General features: G+C 44.1%; 1 protein-coding gene across 5 annotated transcripts in view; it reads right to left on the reverse strand.

Moving 5' to 3' along the window:
* The window catches only part of MAP7D3 (MAP7 domain containing 3), a 51799-nt gene that overhangs the window by 18712 nt on the left and 11135 nt on the right, over positions 1–21952 (reverse strand). For all 5 annotated transcript variants that reach the window (XM_090058926.1, XM_090058925.1, XM_090058924.1 and 2 more), the window contains exons 2-7: positions 12696–12797; positions 11701–11781; positions 9970–10133; positions 6720–6831; positions 5693–5722; positions 1056–1157 (exon numbers count right to left, since the gene is read on the reverse strand). In XM_090058926.1, the coding sequence (XP_089915052.1) occupies positions 1056–1157; positions 5693–5722; positions 6720–6831; positions 9970–10133; positions 11701–11781; positions 12696–12797 (591 nt within the window). The remainder of the gene's footprint in view (positions 1–1055; positions 1158–5692; positions 5723–6719; positions 6832–9969; positions 10134–11700; positions 11782–12695; positions 12798–21952) is intronic.

Genomic DNA, 21952 nt, shown 5'->3' on the forward strand with positions numbered 1-21952 from the left:
ACTGCAGCACCCTTGGGGAGGGGGTGGGGAGCTCTCCTCTCCTCTCCCTGAGCATGTAAAACAAAGTTAAGCAAGCTCTCTCCCCCCAAAACAGACTTGTGAACATCTTTGTGTCACTGGCAACTTAGCAGTCTGGAGAAGACAGTGATGACATGTACTAAATGAGAAAAAACCATGGCAACCGTTTCTGAACAGCTAGTTTCACTATTTCCCCTGGATAGTCAGCTTCCTCCATCAATAAGGAAAAAACTGTTATTGGCAGGTGGAAGCAAGGGAAAGCGCATTATCAGAAACTCATGTTCTTTGAACTCATCAGATTTCCAGCCCAGGGCTCTTTCAGCAGGACTAGGCTTAGTAGTACTGACCCAGGGTTTTACAACAAGCAAGGGAGAAAAAAACCCATCTTGACACAATACAAGAAATACTCTAGGTGGGGGAAGAAGAGATGTGTATCGCCACTGAGGCTGTAATCTACAGTCATTTAATAAATTGGGAGATGATGGCAGAATACGCTACGCCCTGTGAAATCCCAAAGTCAAAGCAAAAAGGGGACGGCAGAATTTCCCACTGTTTCTGTCCATTTTTGCTTATATTCAGTTCTAAGATGCAAAAGCAATGAGGTCCCTGCAGAGTACAGGTAAAAGGCCCACAAAACAGGCCAAATGCCAAGGGCAGCATTTCTTTTTGTTATGAATATGCAAATCAAATGTCTGCAGCTATTTTAGTGGAGAAAAAAATTCTCATCTTTTTTTCAGTTGCAGTTTTTAATTTGATCTACAATTAAAAAAAAATTGTGCAAAGCAAGCAAAGCCTTCTGAGCTGGTCCAAAACAATTACTTTATCAATCATTCATTAAAAATTTGGCTTTAGTAAAACTGAACGCTAGAAATAAGAAAACAGTGATCTCTGCCATTCCTCTTCTGTTCTAACAGATCAAACTGAGGAACTGGGTCAGTCCAGTGGTTAACGAGTGAAATAAAATGCTTTCAGAGAAGGAATATATTCAGACTACTTTCACCCAGGAAGAGCCCTTGGCCCAACACATCCACACTTACTTCGATCAGCTGAGCTGAGCAGCGCTGCAGAAGAGGACAAGCGTTTGTTCATGGCAACTTCCGCTTGCTTGAGGTTTGCTGCAGATGTGGAACGCTTGCTGGCTGCAGACAGAAGTGTTTGTTTTAGCATCTGCCTTACCTCTGAAAACAGGTTTCTCTGGGATAACCTGGCTTAAGTATTGCATCCTGAAAGCTCCTACCACCTCTGCTTGGTGATTAATGAAGATATTTTGGGCTTTGCTGCATGCTTGCTGCTGGAATTATTAAAAGCTAACAACCTGCATAGAAACAAGCCGTTCAGTTTTGTTAGGTTTGGGGAAAGATCTCATTTTCCATGCATTGGAGACTGTTTGAAATCTTGATTTATGTCCTCGGAAATAAATGCTCAGACTCAGTTCTGTTAGAATACCGAGGAGAAAGAAACCACCAAAATACTGACTGCTAAGAGCCTTTGGTGCTAGGCCTTCCTTTCCAGAATCTCCAAGCACGTCACGTTACCTTAACCGCCTTTAAAACTCTTTCAGCAGGTAAAGTAAGGTCCAGAAAGCTTAGGTGGCTTGATCAGCTCAGAGAGTGGTGGAGTTAACTCTCAAGCCTTGCTCTAACCATCAGAGCACATTTCCTACAAGTTTGTGGGGCTTTGGAGGTGCTAGCAGGAGAAAAATATCAAAAATGTGTCTACATCTTGGCCCTGAGGTTCCACATGGTGTTTGGAGATTCTGCGCATCTGGATACATCGAAGTGATAAAAGAGATCAAATGACGGGACCTTCGAATGTTCGGTTCTGCCTTAGCCCACATGTCAACTGACCTTGCGCTGTAGGCACAAGGCAGTACCCTTTCAGGATGGAGCGCTTCTCCAGGCCCACTAGACAGGAGCAAGGCGCCCGTTATTGTGGAAACCGCTAAAGCAGGAAACACCAATCCACACAAGGCAGCAGAAACCAGCATGATAAAAATGGGAAATATGCAATATGAATTTAATGGATATTTTTGACAGAATCAAAAACGCTGACAGCAGAGCTGATTATCTCAGTAGTAAAGCCATGCGCAGGTAAAATTCACCATGGAGGGAGCTCTTCCCTTTCCCAAGCATGCGAGGAAAGCTTCCTTTAGAAGCAGCCAGCAAGTAAGGATTTGACTGGATCGGCCTGCCTCCGCCATGCTGCGTGTATACAAACCCAAGCTCGGCAATGCCAGCACCCAACAGACTGAGAAGTGGGAGGTCTGTGCTGCACTGAGTAAGATCATGATGCCTAAAACATGAATCGAAGGGTCTACGGCATGCACTGGGGCAGTGCACACAGTAGTGAAAATCTGAGTTAAGGATTTCCTAAGGCAGGTGGGTTTTATATGAACTTTACACAGTCTCAGGGTCTTATACAGGGATGTTTTTTCCAAAGCAAACTGCACCCCGAGACAGCACAATGGCTTCAGGATGTAGGAGCAGGCTGTGTAGCCACTCACAGGACTTCTCAATAAATGAAGTAACCAAAAAGCAGGGATGCACAAGTATTAAACTAAATCTGAGACTTCATTTGCTTGAAATACAATTTAAGAACTGCCATGAAACCTAGGATTTAGTCTATGGGCTGCTGGGATCCAAAGGGAATTATTCTGGCTTATGGCATCCTAGGGTCCTTGGAAACATCACTCAAGCTTTAATCCATTCCTCAGGATTCAGATGAACCTTTTTATTAGCTCCCTTGTCAATATAATTTTAATTACTTGATCAACCAGCTTCAAATGTTATCTCTCGTTAGGCTGTTAGTGAGAATAACTGCTAATACTAGGGAATGGCATCCTTCTGCACGCACCTCTTGAGCAAAATTTGGCATGTTCTTGAACAATGGTGCATGGCACTTGTTTAGGAACTCACAGGACTGAGCTGCCTCTCCTGGGCCATTGAACCCAGTCTCCTAACTGGTTTAGTTCTGCATTTGGAGGATTTTCTTTGAGAAATAAAAGTTCTCCCCCCTGTACAAGTCAAACTGCAAGAAGTGGAGCAAACAGCCAACAGAATGGCAAAGGCACTGTGTTCAGACAGTGCATTTTTTGGTTTGGATTAGCATCATTTTGCAATAGGAAACTCGTTCGCAGCTGCTGGGCCTTTACTGTGAAGGATGCCAAAGACTTATTATGCAGCACTTCACTATATTGCAGGCTTCTTGTTAGAGTCAAACCGCATTTGTCAGCATTTAACAGAGAAGTAGTTAATACTGGGATGAAGTGCTTGATTGTGGATTTTCTGCTGACCTTCCAAATTCCCAACCACCAGTGGCAAGTTTTTTGTACAACTGCCACACACAACATTTCTTTTAATAGATTTTCATAGACATCAGGGCTGTAAGGGACCTCATAAGATCATCAGGTCCAGCCCCAATTCATTTCTCTCCATGAAGCTACTCTCAAATCACTTTATGCAGTACAACTCAAAGGAATCCACAATAAGTCTCACCCCGTACCAGACATTACAGGAGACAAGTTGGAACAAATTACTGTGAAGAGAGTAAAAATAAGAACACAGCCAGCAGAACGGAGAACATCGAGCCCGAACAGCAGGTATATGTCAGCTCACTGCAAGGCCTGAAGGGGAAATTGGCTTCCTTGTGCCTGTAATGTCTGCTTTCCACCTGGTGCTTCCGCACTAGCCTGCAGTGTAGGAATGGGTGTGTACTGTTTGCATTTCTGAGCCGAGGCTGCCAACAGCACAAGTTTCATATTTAAGAGGGCCTAAGAGGCAGAAAAGACTTCTCTTACCGAGGCCTCGATACCATGTCTGTCCTTGCAGGAATCTCTCTTCTCAGTCTGTTATCCCCCTGGGGTTCTCACAAAACCCAAAGACCTCACTGCTGCAGATCCTGGCTGCTTTTAAAATATGACGGTCAAATCCTTTCCAAGGGCTCCAGCAGAGAAGGCAGGGAACAAGTAGGAAGACCAACAGAACCCAAATGTAGGAGGGGGTTCAAGAAAGTGACTTTCCCTAGATCTTTTAGACCAATTTAACAGCACATTACCCAGACCCTGGGCTTCTAAGGTAGGGCACCAAAGGAAAGGTCATTACTTGGTTCTGTTCACCGAACAAAGTACTTTTGTCTTGGGCGCTTTGGTTAAAGCATGTGAGGACTGCTTAGGCTGCTGATCAGACAAACCAGCTCTTATGCAATTCCTATAAAAGGTGAATGGCAAAGCAAATCAAGACAAAAAGCCTCAAGGTTTCCCCCGCGCACTTCTGGATGGTAGGCCTGCTTCTTTCTTGCTTTGTTTGAGGGCTTTGCTAATTTTTGATGGACCTGGATAGAGGCATTGCAACTGCAGATCAAGGGAGAGAGATAAGTTTTATATTCTTATGGGTATATTCTTCAGGAATAAGAGGAAAAGTAAAGACTGCGTTTAAAAAGAAAAAGGCTGCTTTATGAAGCAATGGGCAATTCTGGGCAAATTATGTTGTTTTTCGGTTTAAGGGAAAACTTGACAGTAAAAACGAGTGTGACACTTTTCGGAAATAGGACAGGCCCATAATTTTCCAACTTGCCTTTGAAAATAAATCAGATTGGATACCAGAAGATGACTGAATTGAATGCGTGTCCCTAAGGACTGTATGTTTCAAAGGGAAGCCAACCCAGTCAAACCAATGACCAACGCATGCATAGAAAAGCAAGAGAAACGGGGGGCGGGAAACAACACACGTGTTTCTGCTGTGGTTGCCAGAATAGGCTATAGCTGTTAAATTATGCTCAGTTAAACTTTTCATTGCGTTTTCAAGTATTATAGCAGAGCATTACAAGGCAGCTGTAGTGGATTAGTAAAGCTAGGAGCATGCACACAGTCTTTTTAGAGCTCACAGATTTAGCTGGGTCTCTGCAAAGGGCTGTCATATGAAGCCTTTGTAATAAAGGAAGTTATTTTTTTGTATCTCCTATAAACCAATTATCAGTGATCGTAAGGCTTTCCAAGTGTTTCTCAACCTCTTCCATAGAAAGAGGTAGAAAGCAAATGCAAGGGAGGTCACCTTCAAGTGTTATATGCCAACACAATGGACAGCTCTGCTTTTGCAAATCCCTCAGTGAAAACACAACTAGAGAAAAAAGTTAGGCCATTTGTTCTCTACATTGCTGTGCTGGGAAGTTTCCATAAGTGCTGCTGATTGCCAAAATGATCCAAATTACTTTCCATGTCTTAGGAGACAATGACAATGTTTAAGAAACCCTGCTTTATGGAGAGGACTGTATTCTTGTACACTCAACATATCAGGGCGGCATCCCTGTCACAGCTAGAAAGATATCCCAGTTATCCCATTCTTTATACCAGGACACCCACAGGGGAGTAGGGAGGGTCCTGCTTCCTGCACCTGCCCCTGGAGGCAGTGTGGTGGGCAGGAACAACTGGGGGCTTGTGACTTTTGTGTCAGACTCCCTTGGGATCCCACCAGAGACCACCCTTAACCAGCAAGAACTGATTGTTAAAAGGTACAAGGCACCCCTCCCATGTAGCAGCCAAGGCTGTTGCCCCTGTCGGCCCACATCTATGTAAAAGGTACGCCTCCCTTAATTCTCATCAGCAAAAGTCAAAATTGCAGTTCAAAAGGTTAGTGGTTAATGTAAAACAACAGCAAAAAGGGCACTTGGAAATCAATACCCGTTCCACCTTCATCCGTTGTCTGCGTCTCTGCAGAAGAAGAAGGTTTGTGAGCCTAAGTGCAAGGCTGGTTTGTGCTTAATATACACTTAACAGGAAAATGGGAAGTTAGAGATAATTAAGACAATTATTATTTCAAAGAGTTCCATTTCTAGTATTTCTCAGTATGCTGATAAAAAAGATCATTATTACAACCATTGCAACCACAAACAGAGTTTGATTCTGGGATTTCTTAATTCTTGTACAGTTACTTTTAGGACTTGTTGGACCTGCCAACACTGCTTTTCTTACAACTTCTCTCTCTCCAGCTAGAAAATGAGTTATGATTTACAGCTGATTACAGCAAGTTGTTTCCTCCTAAGATGCATGTGTTGTGTCAGAGTTGATGGTAGTTTTATGAAGAGTTAGATGATACAGGAGGGTTTAGATAAGGATGATCCTGCTTCAGGCAGGGGACTAGACTAGATGACCTTTGGAGGTCCCATCCAGCCTGATTTCTCTATGACTCCTACAACGAGAGCGAGGGTCTGTCAGACACTGTGAGGCACTGTGAAGACATCCTTGCAATTCCCTTTTTCTCTAATTCATACCGATCTTGGCCTGTTCGAATTTGGGGCATCTGACAGACAAGAGCGGCTAATTGTGTCAAATTGTATGATGGTTTAAGAGAAATCGGTTTGACAGCACACACCATTTAAAATGGGTAACCAGAACTGGGACAAAACATGGTCACCCCCGTGGAAAAGCCTGGGCATTAACCACTGTACCACCTTACCTGCTTAAATAAAGAGTAAAAGGTAAGTATCTTCAGTATACCCTTTTCCAGCACTGACAGCAAGTCTGGGGAAGGCCGCATTTTCAAGGCATTTTATATGCAATTGCCAAGTTGCAGACTAACAGAGCAGCAGGAATCAGAGACATACTAAAGATACCATTATAAAAGTATTGCCTTTTCTCTGAGGTATTTCATATGTGGCAAGTTAAAACAGTTCACTTTTTCATCTCGCTAGAAAGAGAACACACTTACCAGTCTTGCTGTCCGAATCTGTCACAGACCCTCCCCACGACCACCGCTTCTGCCGTGTTTCCAGACGTTGGCTCCGCTCCAGCGTACGATGCACAACTGCTTCATAGTGTTCCTATTACCAAACAACATCTCTGTAAAGCTGGGTAACCATAATTACTAGAGACAACCACATAAGCTCACAACAAGGTACAGAGTGTAGATGCCTGGCACCACCCAACCGTAACCTGATTTATAACAAAGTGAACATGGAAGAATACTGCAGACAGATCAACAATCATTTTAATACGATGCACAACAAAAAACAACATAACGTGCCTCCAAATTACGCTAACGGAGGACACGTATCATAGAGTACCACATTTGGTGGATTAACAAATCTGTTGCTGCTGCTCTAGCTTTTTTGCTATTTTCTGCTCCCAATACTTTCTGAACAGGCCCTTTATTTATTTATTTCTTAACTTTTAAAAGCAGGAACACACTGTACTGGGACCAAGTTTCAGCGCCTGCACCTTAAAAGGGCATATGATAAAGAATTGGCTGTAATCCCCAAGTATCAATTCAGATTTACAACATGGAACAGCAAGATTCAATCACTAGAGTCTTGATTATCAGGGATTTGAGTGCAGTGGGGATAAAAGACTGTAAAATATCAAGTATTTGAACTGCTGCAATTCTAGACTTCGAAGTTCTTTAAAGAGCTGTTTTCCATCAAATACCAGGAACCCATGACAGTCATATTTGTAGAGCGCTGCACAAACTTCAGATTTCTAATAAGGAATTTGCTCAGGTCTAACAAGAGCCCCAGAACCAAGTAAGCAGCTCATCCTTCACTTAGAAACTTGCTGCAAATTAAGTGGGTTGTGAATCACTTGTATGTGAGTGATCCAAGCTCTGCTGTAATCACGCACAACTGAGAGGCTGTCAGGGAACAGGACGATTTACTGGAAGAGCTACACTTGTGCTCCTTCGGTGTTGATCACAGGTGTGCTATGGTAAGATACCAAGGGACCAGTTACCCAAACAATGCTCTTCCTTGAGGACAAAAGGCTTCTACTCTCCCTTAACACCAAATTGGTAACATCACTGACTAGGTCTCTGGATAGATGTTTTGCTTAAGAGAAGGTGAACATGGAAGGAAAAGTGAAGCGGGAGGGTGGAAAATTCTCTATGAAGATTCTGTGCCTTGATTACCAACTATTACTGCTTAACATTTAATCTACCCCTGGTCCTGTTTACTTCATTAGTTATAATTCATGAGAGCAGACACCCAAGGTGGCAGTCACCAACATAACTGGGCTTAGATCTGTAGCTTGCACTTCTATGAGTTCTTCTTTATTTGTACTGCAGCTGCACCTAGACATTCCCAACCTGGGATCAGGCACCACTGAACGGACATAATAAAGACATTCTTGCCCCCAAAAGATAAACACACATTACTTACTAAATACCAAATGGTGCCCCAAAACATTTTATATACCTATTAACAATCCAAGTCTGAATTACTGTCACTCAAACATTTTGAACTCCACTTCTTCACATCAACAAGGTTTTGATATGTCTCAGGCAAGAGAAGACTTCACTTCTTCTTACTATGGCAATTCTGTTTCTAAGTTGTCTTCAGAGGCAACTAGCCAGAAGCAAACTGACTGAAGCATGAAGAAAAAAATATGGATGACTGTGTATTTTATCACCGTTTTATTTGGTAAAATTTGGGAGTGGAAGGAGAGATCTTAAATATAAAACACTTTCTAAAATTAAATATTTCTTGATTGTATTTCTGAACTCTCAGGTTCTGCCTTCACATCCTATTTGAAGGCAGGTTTAATGGGTCAGATGCAACCCATTATGCAGAGCTAGAAGACCGTGCCAACCCTTAGACTCTATGGGTGCCTATACATGTGCAGAGCGGTTGCACCGATGTGCTGTAATTACAGTGCGTCATACCAGATTCAATTAATTGAATCTGCTGGAGCATGGCAATTACTGCACTCTAGCACACTCCGGTATCATGTGCACCTGCATGCTGAAAAATGGCAATAGCAGCAATTTAACTAAAGCTCGTACAATGAGATTTAGTTAAAGCGCCCCTGCTGCCATTTTTCAGTGCGAGGACACTGATACACATGATGCTCCAGGTGCTTTAGAGTGGCTTTCAGAGATACTCTTATTAAAGACCCCCTTTTCCCCCCACTCCCAGAGCACATGTCTAAATGCCCTATGGGTATAGTTGTGTGCATCAGATCCACTTTTAGGGACAGGATCTCAAAGTTCAGGTTGGCATGAGTCTGCAGCTGATGCTATGATTCACTTCTCTGTTCAAATAAATGGTTTCACCCAGCAGCCACTGCTGCAGCTCTCTGCCTTGAGGTTTCTCTAGACAAAAAAGCATTAAGCTGAAAAGGGCTCTTGTACTCCGAGAGCTGCAGTCATATTACACTTGCAATTCCATTCTCGGCCAAGCATTTACTGTGCAGAACAAATACTTCTGCTCGTTTTTCAGCAGCCTAAATTATTGCACATGGTTTTCACGGCCAAGCTGAAAACACCTGGGATCCAATCTCAGCTAATGAGCATAACGCTATGCAAATAAGAAGGCTTCAGACAAGATGAGCCCAAGGAGCATTGGCCAAGGAAAATGGCATAAAACACATCCACAGACAGGACCAGGGAGCTCCTAAAAGTGCAGAAGGGCCAGGAAAGGTCAAGAGGAGGGTGAACTAGTTAGTAGAAATGTAGTCTGCAGCTAGCAGCACAAAGACAGCACCATGAGCAGCGATATAAGAGAACTGAGGCAACATGAGCCAGCCAGCCCTCAGTGGAAAACACAACGGGTCAGGAAGTGGCACTGAGGAAGGTTAAACATAAAACCAGTCATCCATGTTGGTTGGCAGAAGAACAACAAAACATGTCAACAACTGAAAAATTAAAATCTTAAGGGATCTTTTCTTGCTCTTGGTGTTAAAAATTACAGGAAGCAAATCAAGATAACCCGCTAAAGCTCGAAACAAAACAAGAAACACAGATGCATCCCCCTTCAGTGGAATAAAAGACATATGTAAGTAACAGAGCACTATACTAGCAGGGAAGGAAAACACATTTACACCCCAAAACAGTAAGGACTCCAACTCCAATGACTTACAAAAGAACACCGGGCTGAGCAATGCCCTTACACTATTCAGAGGCAACTTATTTCCTGGTAAAGAAATCATGCAGGCAGCTCTGACTATTACACAGCAGCCAGGAACAGTACCTTTTCCTCCTCGATTTTTTGTTTCCTTTTTTCTTCTACTGCTGCTCTCCTTTGCTCTTCTTTCTGTTTCTGTTCTTTCAGCTTCCTCTGCTTTTCTTCCATCTGCTTTTCATACTGCAGTTTTGCTTTTCTCTCCTTCTCAAGGATCTGTGTCTCTTTGGCAGCTGTTTAAAAAAAAAAAAAAATTTACAAAAAAAAAATTAAAGCAAAGTTCAAGAGTATGCCTGAAGAGTGTGATATGCAAGTAGCCAACAGATTTGTTCACCTCTGAGAAGGAAGTCTCCCCAATACAGAGATCTAAAAAGGATTCTAATATTATCTGGTAACAAATACATCTCCACCAATGGACTCTGCGCATGACCTTATATACTGCCTTTGATTTTGTCTCTGGTACTGGGAAGAAATTGGAATATTTTCTGAAGTCTGGCACTTGACAGATCCCCAAGTAAGCTTCTTAGGCTAGAGAACATGTCTTCTGCTGTGCATATGTGTAATCATAATATTAAAGTCACTGGTGGCGGGGGGGGGTGTGAACATCACAGAGGGGACTTAACAGCATGGGGGTTTCTCACTCATGCTTTATGTTACATTACAAAATACATGTCACTGAGTGAGTTATTGTGATAACTGCTGTGTCTTTCTGCCGAGTTATGCACAGTTCCTCAAAAAGTCACTATCCTCCACAACTTGCTCTTGGAGACAACTGCATAGAGAGTTTAAAAAGCAAGCCAGAAGCACCAAGAATAACGAGCCAGCAGTTGAACGTATTGGCAGAGATGGTGCCTGAGCCTTGTAGGAAGAAATGAACTGAGAAGATAAGTCACTGCACATGCAAGAAAAGAGTCTCAAATTTGTGCCATACAGATGCACAATGCATGCTGACATGATCTCCACTGGCCAAGACTCCCAACTCGGAGGCAGTTTATTATTAATAATGCCTCAGTCCAACAGTAGTTTCTGCTTCCTCGAATGCTGAAAAGAGGCGATGCTCAAATGCAATCAAGCAGCTGAGCTGCTCAAATGTTCTGGGTCTTTAGTAATATTGCTGGATCAGCACAGTCCACACAACATAACATTTATCTAGATCAGAGCCATCAACCTTTGGGCTTGCCTTGGGCTCTTGCCTGGCCACTGCTCCCACTCTCCTCCCATCCCAGCTGCTTCTGCTCTGGTAGCCAGGAGGGGGCTGGAGTGCCTGAGCTGTACACATGGCCAAGAAAGGAGCCAAGTTGCCAGGTGGGTGGTACATACAGCTTGGGGGAGAAGGAGGGCTGTGCATGTGGTAGGGTGGGTGGTGCTGGGCACCCTGCATGGCAGAAGGGAGCTGGCAGGGGGTGAGACACCTGCCCAGTGTGTGGCCTCTGGATCTGTAGCCGCCATGGCATCTGCCCCTGGCTCTGTGGCCCTGATGGCACGCAGCCCCTGGCTGTGCAGAAGTTGGCAGCCCTGGTCTGTCTTAACATTTTTCTCAAGATCGCATGCTTACCTGCATGACACCAGTTGTGGTCACAAGAGGACACAAGGGACTGCACAGGTTGGCTCTTGACACACTGCTACCTGTCTTACATCCCAAAAAGCCAGGAAAGCAGAAGCTCTGAGCATGTGCTAGCATATACATGTTTAAGGAGACGTGATGAAAGAGCTATGCGACACTTGTAGTACCTCGTATACAACTCTCATAGTGGAAGCATCAATGCATTTCATTGTATAGGTTGTTGAATGTGAATATACCATTTTGTTTCTCTCGCTCTTCTCTGCGCTCCCTCGCTAGTCTTTGTCTTTCTTCTGTTCTCAGAGTGGAACCGTCTATCACTGTCAAAAAGGGATACGCAATTGTCAGCTGTTTGCAACACTGATGGTTAAAAAAGAAAGAACATGAGCAGCCATTTCAGCTAGTTTCAAACAGACTATCGAAAGTATTACTGCGTGCTTTCCTCCCCAATTGGACTGTGTACCCCATACAGGTGACAAGAGGTAGCTAACCGCTTTTCTCACAAAAGCTGCACATGCTCTGGAAACTCTCTGCCTTCCCCTTCAATAACCAATCCAGCATCCTTAAAAGAACTGGAAATAGCAGCTTTAGGATTACCTGGCCCAAGGGATTCAGTCCACTCAAAGCCTGAACACAGATTTAACATTATGTTTCCAACGTGGCCAGAGCCATGATAGATTCCTGAGAGATGTAAAAATGAAGCTGTTTTTGGCTCCAGAGGTCACCATGGGAACAGATCACTGAAGTATCGTTATTAGAAATCCAGATATCAAGTCTTTGCAGATAGTAGGCAAAACCTTCATTTATACCTAGAAGTGACCCGATGTTCGAGCAGCTACTCAACTACGTCCTCTTCTTTTGGAGAGGTCAGAACTTAAGTTCCTTGAATGAGATTCTAACTATTCCAGCTAACTCTCTCTTGTGTGTCCAGACCCTCAATGAGCCATACCACTTTTACACTAGTATAATCAACCCTTGCACAGGTGGTAAGAAAAGGAGCAGATTTGACACACATCCCTTTGCTAGTATGACTACACCAGGTTGAATTTCAAGGTGAAGTGCTCCAAGAGCAGCCCCCTGCAAGCAGATATCCTGGGGCAGAGACACATCTGTCCACCCTCAAGCCTACTCTAATCTTCGCAAGTCCAAGAAACCAGGGCAAGTTGCACAGGTATAAATGTATTATGTGGCCAAACCCCAATGACTCAAGATCAACAACAGGCAAAGAGTATACCTGGTTTAGTTGCTGTCTTTATGTTTATCGAGGTCTGGACTGGAACAGGGCTAACGCCACTTTGGCTTCTTCTTTCGTCCGCTATTGCTTGAGCTGCAGCAACTGTAAGGAAAAAAACAGTTTCATTTGAAGGAGCTGCTGCATATTAAAAAAAAAAAAAAAAAAAAAAAATACAGCAAATGCTCAGGAATCAAGGATGCATATATAGTCAGCATGCAAAGCTTTATATTAAGCTGGTTCTCTCAGGCCCACTTCATAGAGAAGCACAGAGAAGTGGCGCTGGAAGGGACCTCCAGAAGTCATCTAGTCCAATCTCTCCCTGCCTGAGGCAGGATCAGCTCTATCCCAGCTGTCCCACAGAAACCACAATCTATTAAACTCTACATAAGACTACCATGAACCCTGACACAACACAGACCTAACACTTCTTAGATACTCATATGCTCCTTAGAATTGCAATGCCTGTCTATAGTCCATTATAAAATCCACATCAAATGAGATCACGAAGAAGCGCATGTGAAGTCAAGCCTCATGCAGCTCTACTCTTACAGGCCAGAGGTCCCAAACGACTAAGTTTTTTTTTTGGTACACGTAGAAAAGCAGGATTCAGTGGTTTCAAAAGGGGTCTAATATGTTAAATAGCTTAAGAGTGCACTAGTGGTTTAGCGTAGCAATTGTTTCAAATGCTAAAAACACCAAAGCCCCTTCTATTCCCCTTACAAAAAAAAAAATCCAGAAGTGCGTTTCTTTTTGAAGGCGGGGAAATACAGACAAGCTATTAGCACTCGACAACCCTGAAGTTGTGAAAGTGTTTCTAGACATTTTTTGTTATTCTTTCTTTAGGTAAATTGAGTAGGAAGCAGGTGAGCAGCAGGCGTTAAAATAATGAATGTTTATTAAATATTTAGAGATGTACGTTTTCAAAATTAACCGAGATCCCCATGCCCAAATCCTACGGCCAGAGCATGCCTAAAGGCCTCATTGATTCCAATAGTGTCCATGCAGGTACACAGACTAATTGCAGGGCCAGGCCTTCGATTTACACCAGCAGAAAGATTTATTGTATTCAGGTTTGTTTCCACCTGTGTGTGCACATTCCTTGCATCTTTCTGTCAACTCCCATTTGAACTTAATCATCCTGCTCCCCCAGCTGGACTGAAAGTCCTGGTCAGTGGAAGTGGTGTTAGGAGAATTATACAGGATCAAGACAGTATAGTACTCCTATCTAAATAATTAAATAGAAAAACTTTCTTTCAACACTGAGGAGCACAACACTCCTAGCTTCCCCTCCCGACAGCCAGGACCACAAGGAAAGGACAAGGAAAACCATCTGGATTCTTTAGGAACCAGAAACGCCCCCTCTATACACCCTTCCAAGACAGTACTGACTCAAGCATGCAAGAACTGAAATGACTAAACTCTTGGCAAATGAGATTTGTTTTACACAGCAAAGTTATTTTAACAAACTGACTGATACCTTAGAGTGAAAAATGAATTATTACATTTATTTAAACACAACTAAAGAGAAGGCTTTGTCAGAGATCTAAGACTTGCCTTTAACTGGGAACTGCTGAATGCAGAGGAGGAAGGAAGAACATTTCTCATCGCCATGTATTACCATGACAACTAGTTCTGTCATGGTAATAATCCTCCCTAAGGCTGCACCCAAGAACAATCACCTCAAAGTGCTTAATCCCATGTGATGCCAATGATAAATACCGATTACAATACTTATTCAGCAACTCTAAATTGTCACCCGCAGCTGTTGCAATGTCTTGCATTAATTCCTCATTACAGCACCAAACAGAAGTCTTCTTACATCTTTCAGGCTCTTTTTATACTAATGAGGGATATCAGGGAGCACAACATAATCTCACCGATTCATAAAACCCAGCACGTAGCAATTGAGAACCCACATGGTTAAAAAAATAAAAATAAATAAAACACCCTAATTTTGTACGTCGTGGCACTTGGCCTGCCAGCAAAATATTAATTCAGCTGAGTGCAACAACTAGAGACTGAGCTGTTTAGACATATGCGCTGAACACGGCAAAACAGGAAAGAAGTTGCAAGACAAAGCACAGAGTACAGCAGGCGTCCGACTATGGGTGCGGATGCAACACCTCTGTAGCGGGGACAGCTTCAGCGATCGTTTAAAGAATCACTGGGAACATCATGAGCAATCATAATACACAGGGTAAGAATAAAGCTGAAAGCTGCTTTGATAAAGAAGCCAGGGTACAGCCTCTCCTTTTGCAGCAAGGACGGTAACTATGGTGAGAGAGATGAGCTCTTGCAGCAGAGACACCCAGGGAATTCAAGGCAGCATCAGGTGGGAAAGAGTCCCTCCTGCTTCAGACCCGGCACAACCAGGCTGAACATTTTTGACATCACTCATGCCAGGGCGCTAACACCTCTCCTGATATTTCTGCCTTGATTGTGAGCATTGACTCTACTATTCTGCAGCAGAACCAGACGTTCATTAAAAGCAGCTGCCATTAAATTGGTATGTTCGATGGGTTAAGTAAATCTCATGTTCCTGTATTACCTGAAAGCCTGATGAACGGATTAAAGGAACTGAGAAGAGACTAGCTAATCAATACAACCCTTAACATGAGGAATCAGGACTTGCAGTAGAGGTACCTTTTGTTAGAACAACTAGGTTTTTGGGAAAAAAATTCTTTCATTGCAAGCTTTCGGGCACAAACACCCTTCATCAGACATAGGAGAAAAGATGGTAAAAGTTATCCTGGGTGGAAATGACAGTTCATATTTCAGGATACCCTTGACAATTCATTTTTAAAAAATGAAAAAGTATAAAACTGTTTCAGTTACTTATGGAATTAGGAAAAGCTCCAGCAACTTGTATCTGGAAAGACCATTAGTCATTTCACTTGAAAGAAGCAATTGAAATTAAGACGGGCTTGTAAATGCAAAGGGAAACAGGGAATTAAACCTTGTGGAAGAGGGGATATCTTTTATAAGAGCCACTAGATATTTGCAAACAAATTATTGTATTTATATGCAAGCTTTCGGGCACACTCACCCTTCATCAGGCATAGGAGAGAGCAGAGATTGAAACATGAATTTTCTACCTAGGAGAACTTTTACAGAGAGCAACAAAGTAAATTAGAGGCACAGCAGATCTTATGTAGAAGAGATGGCCAAAATCTAGTCTGCTGACAACAAGAAGAGACGAACAAGGACTTTCACTGAGATCTAAGGAGGAGCAGTAAAAGCTGAACTATTTTTCCTCAGTTTACTCTCCCATGACTTATATGGAGCTAATGTAATGGACCTGACAAGAAGCAACATTTATAACCAAGGGAAAAAGCCTGGAGCCAGCATATTTAATTCAATGCCACAGGAAGCTGGAGTGAACAAATGAACAAGGGAAACAGAATGTGAAAATGTAATTCAAAGGAACAATTTTCACATCAAATCTGGCCCCAAACGTAGGGTCAGTGAAGTTACTTTTTCACACCGGCTCAGATCAATGTGAAAGTTTCAACAGCTATTTCTAAGCTCTAGGGAAGCTCGGAGGAATCTCTCTGCAATGTTTCCGATCCAAATGTCCTACCTGAACCTAACAGAAAAGGAAGTAACGTGGACTCTGCTGGGCAAGCTGAGGAAAATGCAAAATAAAAACTGAACAATGCTCCTTGCAACAACCATTGTTACAGTTTCATTGGCAACGAGGGCTCAGGAGCACAGGTGTCCATCCCACAGGCCCCACTGCCAGCCCTGGGGACGCTCTGTTCATAAACATGCTTGAACTCTTTACCGATTCTCCTGTCCAAACTTTATTATCATCCCCACGCTTCCGCGTTCAGCATATGACATGGCTCAAAGCAGTGTTACCGCAACCCACAGTGTTTCACAGACACAGTAGGCAAGCAAGTGTTAAGTGAGTTTCTAAGAAGGAAAAAAATACTTGTCTGACAGGCAGGGCCAGACAGACTCCTGCGCCGAGCACCTTCTGGCCGGCTGAACTGGCCGAGGCATTCACCACTGAAGTCTGCAATGAGCTCCGTTTCTGCTTGCCTTGCAGTTCACCTCTGAGCCCTTCAGCTGGATTTCATAAGGGTATAGACAGGGTTACAGCCAACAATAACACCTCTACTCAGACGTACCGGGGAGGGGACCATGGGATGTAAAGCGACTGGCAAGGGTGGGAAGACAGGCACTAGAAAAACACCAAACTCCAACCTGATGTGAAGAGACTGCTGCAAAAGGCACGTGTTATTTCAAATCTCCATGCTGAGCCTCCACCAGGACGGCCAGTAAGGATAAGGATGCTATGTGTGCCGACTGCTTTTTAAGTAAGAGCGTAACACTGCATTAGGAACCGTATGGCTCTCACCCTCCACCTGCTTCAGAGCTCTTCTCCAGGGTACTCTGAACATCACCAATCCCATCTTACTCTCCTGCTCCACTCCTGTCCAAGTCAAACTGCACGTGTTTGCCAGGAAGCAGCGCTCCCTTAAACCCAGTAATGCCGCAGGAAGGTTGGAAGCAGTGACAAGTGCCCGCTTTACCCAAGGGCTGGGCATACGGGCTCTCCGTTCGGTATGGAGTGGGCATGTGCAGCTTGAACCTAGATGACTTTGCAGTAATTCCTCAGACTGTCAATCTGGCCCACACGATGCTCACTGATTTCACCAAAGCCAAGTGTCCCAGGAACAGCACCTGCATTACAACAGGAAACGCAAACTACAGAGAAAAAAAAAAAAGTTACGCAAGATTTTAGCACTTAAACAATGAAAACATTGTCTCCTGCAGCGCAAGTTCAAGCCAAAGACACGTAGATATGCATTCGTGGGACTCATGTGGCATGTTTTTCTTATCGAAATAGAATTATGTGACGGCTGGCAGAGACGTGGGTTTGACAGGTTTTACATGTTAACAACCAACTTTCTCTCTGGATTAATTTGATTTCTTGTTCTTATGAAGCCCTCACATTTTAAAGTCAAGTCTCGCCAATACTCAAATTTCCACGTGATCGGAGGGGCAGTTCTGAGCTTCCAAGGAGCAGAGATTGCAAAGTGAATCTGGTGATGATCTGTCAGCTATTAAGGATTTCTCTTTCACTATACCCTTCTCCTTCCCACCCCACTTACTGAAAAGGAGTTATAGGTCCCCTCTATACCTCCCTACATACTTTGGTCAGATTCTGTGGCGCCCCTTTCTCTCCAGTCTGCCACTGCTTCCAGGCTTGTCCAGCCATCCTATGCCTTTTCAGATGAACACCTTTTCTGCCTTCTTCCAAGCAGCTCATCAGCTCCTGGAGCTCACCCTTCCCTATTCTGCCCCCCTGTAAGACCCTCTTAAAATTTTCTGCCTTTCTGCTTATCAGTGAGCCAAGCAGACTTGTATGGGACCTTACTATTGCTGCCACTTCTTTATACCTGCTGGCCCTCAAAAATCCACAGTGATACTCGAAGCAACCACCGCATTTCTGCAGTGCCAGAAAAGCGCCCGATAGCAGGCGCTACCGGAACTAATCAGCATGACTGTCTGGATGCTTTGGTGCCAGCTACAATATGTTATCCTGAAATTCAAATCTCCGCCTTCTTTACTATATAATGGAACAGGAATAGGGTAATTTTGTATAAAACGTAATTTTAAAAGGTTGATCCCGTAATTGCTGTCAGATTACGTTTTGTTCTTTGGATTACTTTTACAGAAGAGAACTCCAGTTTAAATGTGTTTTTAAGGGTTTTCCATTCCCACAGGACACTGCATCTTCCTTAATTCATTGTTAAGCAATAAAGAAAAAAAAAAAAAAAAAAAAGAGTGCAGCACCAAGATGAAAATGTCACCCAGAATTTCCCATTGCTGATTTATGGTGAAAACACTGTAGCCACACTCAGTTATTAAGTAAGAGGAGAAAGGTGTAGCCAAATCCACCTCAAGAAAACTTTTAGCTGCCTGCACCCCTGGAAAAGTGATAGATGCCCCTGGACAAAAGCAGCCGCTGGGTCACTTCCCAGGCAAGCCTATCGCTCTAGTATGAGTGTTTTGAGGGCAGAGGCCGATCCTCCATATGGACCCGAGTGACTTAAGTCGCCCTGACCAGATTCACAAGAGATACTTGGGCATATCTATACACTTTTGTGGATCTGGGCCTTAGGCACTTTGGAAAAGGCTGTCTTGAGTTACCTAATAATTAGCAGCATTGCATCTCTAGTGGAAATGCAAATGACTTGCGGCAGGAAAGCGCAGGACCTCACAAAGCAAGATGTAATGGGGTTTGTGGCGTTACCGTAACGGCTACATGTGAAAGGTGATCTTAAGTTTCAATGGCACACCGGCGTGACGACACCCTTCGGGGCTGTGTTGGGACATACGTCAAGGTGCCTGGGGGTCCCTCTGCTTTTCACTGTTACGTGAGAGGGCATATTCCCCACTTGTCATGGGACTGGATATGGGAACAAAGCAAGGTAAGGCTGCTTCTACAGCAATCCTCCTACCCCAGTGGTTCTCAGCTTTTTTATACTCAAGGCACACCTTGGAAAATAGCTCTTCGTTTTCACTTGTTTTCTGACTACAGAAAAATAACAGAGCAATTCTTCCATTGCAAAGAACTCAGAAAGACCCCAAGAGGTCTGAAAGTTTTTAACACTATGGATTCCTATCTGACATTTCTGGTTTTACCTTGCAAATGTCTGCACATCTAATAGTGCTAACACTGAGCAAAAGATCTCATGGCCCACGGCACCGTGGCTGAGAATCACTCTCCTTGCCCTGATGTTCATGACTTGTTGAGTTGCTACACAAATTAGACTAATCACTCACTGCCTCTGGGTTCAAAGCCTCATTAAAGCAGGAAGCTGAAATCAAAGCTAGGAAAAGCATGGCTCCGGGTATGTTGCAACTTCAGGCCTTCCACCTTCAACAGCATTTTTCAAACAAACGATGTCAAAAAACCCCCTCTGGGCATGATATTGCTGTTCATCTCCAAGGCAGACAGACAGAGCGGGACTCTTGATTTTTAAATCTGAGGGCTGACCACAGGCATTTTACATTTACAGATTTGTAACACACCAATAAATCTGTTCAGTGGACTGGAGCTGAGATGCGCATTGGCTCCTTGAGGGAACAGGAAGGTGAACTCTGGCACTTTTATGCATCTTCTTTTACATTATTTCCTACCAGTTAAAGCAACAGACCCAGGATGTTGCATCTGCAAAGTGGTCTGGTATGCATTTTTAAAGGTCTGACTACAGCATACAGAACATAGGATAAGGAGCTTTTTCAAATCATAGAAAATTAGGGTTGGAAGGGACCTCAAGAGGTCAGTTAGTCCCACTGTTTCTCAACCCGTGGGTCGCTAGAATATATCAAAGGGTCACAAACAAACTTTAAAAATGGATTCTTCCTTTAAAGGAGAAAAACATGGGAAACCGTGGCTTTTCCCTTGCAGGCTGGCAGAGTTCCAGCCTGCAAGGGGCACCCCCACCCCACCCCCACCCCACACACCGAGGGGCTGGGGCTTGGAGGTGGGGGCAGCAGGTCAGGAGTGAGGGGCACTGGGTTGAGACTGGCCATTGATGTTTATAAATGGGTCCTGGTACAAAAAAGGTTGAGAATCACTGGTGTAGTCCAACCCTCTGTTCCAAGCAGGACCGGCCCCAACTACATCATCCCAGGCAAGGCTTTGTCTACCCGGGTCTTAAACCTCCAAGGATGAAGAGCCCACAGCCTCTCTGGATAGCCTGTTCCAGTGCTTCACCACCATCCTAGTGAGAAAGTTTTTCCTAATATCCAACTTCAACTTCCCTTGCTGCAGCTTGAGTCCATTGCTCCTTGTCCTGTCATCTGTTAGTGAGGATTCAAAATGTATTCCCTGAAGAGTCCTTTTTTAAATACAAGTATCCTCCACTGGTCTGTTGTTGCATTAAACACCAATATTTTTCCATAGCACCTTTCAGTTCAGCATCTAAGCACGTTATTGCCATGACTAACTCAAAACTATCATCTTTTCCCCTTACAGACACCCCACCCCCCACAACAGCGATGGAACAAGAGTTTCTCTTTCCTTCCCCGCAAGTACCAATTCCCCTGTCAAATAGTCTCCCATACATTTCCCTTAACACTACAGAAAAAAGGAGTAATTAAAAATGTAACACTGTCACTTAGGTCTAGAAGCAGGCGTCTGCCATTAGTGCTAGCAGCAGGGTAAGTCTTATGCACCCATCACGTAGAGCACAGGCGGCAGCAACCCTGCAAGCTCCCTTCCACAGCTCTACCAGCTGGTGCCCAAGGCACGAGCTGGAAACACTGCTCCAGGAGCAGGAAGGTACCACAGACAGCAGCCCTGGAAGGACTCTCAGGTGTGCCCATATGGCCACCGGTAACCTCTGGGGGTTTGGGACACTTTCTCCATGGGGAAGTGAGTCACGATCCAAACTAAACCTGTGGAAATTAAAGTGTGCGTGTCTCGGTCTCCAGCTCAAAGCATTTGTGGCAAACTCCAAAAAGCCTCCCTGGTTCGTATGACTAACAGCGGCAGCAGATCCAACACAACCTTCCTTGTGGAAGCCACTTACAAATGCTGGGAACACGCAAGCCAATAAAAGAGCAGATTCAACCCCAGCCATGTCTGCCAGCTGCTTACCCGCCCTGCTACACCTGCTTGTTTTGCTCAGGATGCACATCTAAGAGTGTCTCCCACATCTACCGGGATGCCTCCAAAGCAACGGGAGCCCAGAGAGAGAGAGGAAGGTGCCACCAAGTCTGCTGAAGTCACTACATGCTCTTGCTTGCTTACTAACCCCAAGAGGCTCACGTAGGCACGCCAGAACCCCCAAGAGCAGCCAGAAAACTGCCTACATCGTCTCTTAAGACTCTTTCCAAATGTGGGGAGGAAGCTGCTGAAGGGCACGTACCAGAGGAGACCCCAGACCAACTATTAGCAGCCCCTGCACACAGCAAAACAGCAGGCACTGATTGCTCCCTTGTTGCTTTCTTCAGCCCAGTCTGCCCCTTGCTGCCCCATCTCCTCCCCCCTCCCCGAATTCAGCAGAGGTCTGCTTCCAACAAGGCACCTGCAACATGCTGCGGCTTCTCTGCATTTCAATATCAAACCAACTGCTCTCATCAGTCAGGTGACAGAAAGCACAAAGCTTTCGGGTCTTTTGATATGAAAATGTAATTTATACAATAAAGCATTTTAAAGCAGGCAGTGTCACCCCCTCCAGTGCTCCCAGTGCACCTTCCCAACCCCCTTGAGAGGGAACATTGGTCCAAGTCCC

The sequence above is a fragment of the Crocodylus siamensis genome, chromosome 8 (genome assembly GCF_052110815.1).
Source record: "Crocodylus siamensis isolate JL-2025a chromosome 8, ASM5211081v1, whole genome shotgun sequence".
Taxonomy (NCBI): domain Eukaryota; kingdom Metazoa; phylum Chordata; order Crocodylia; family Crocodylidae; genus Crocodylus; species Crocodylus siamensis.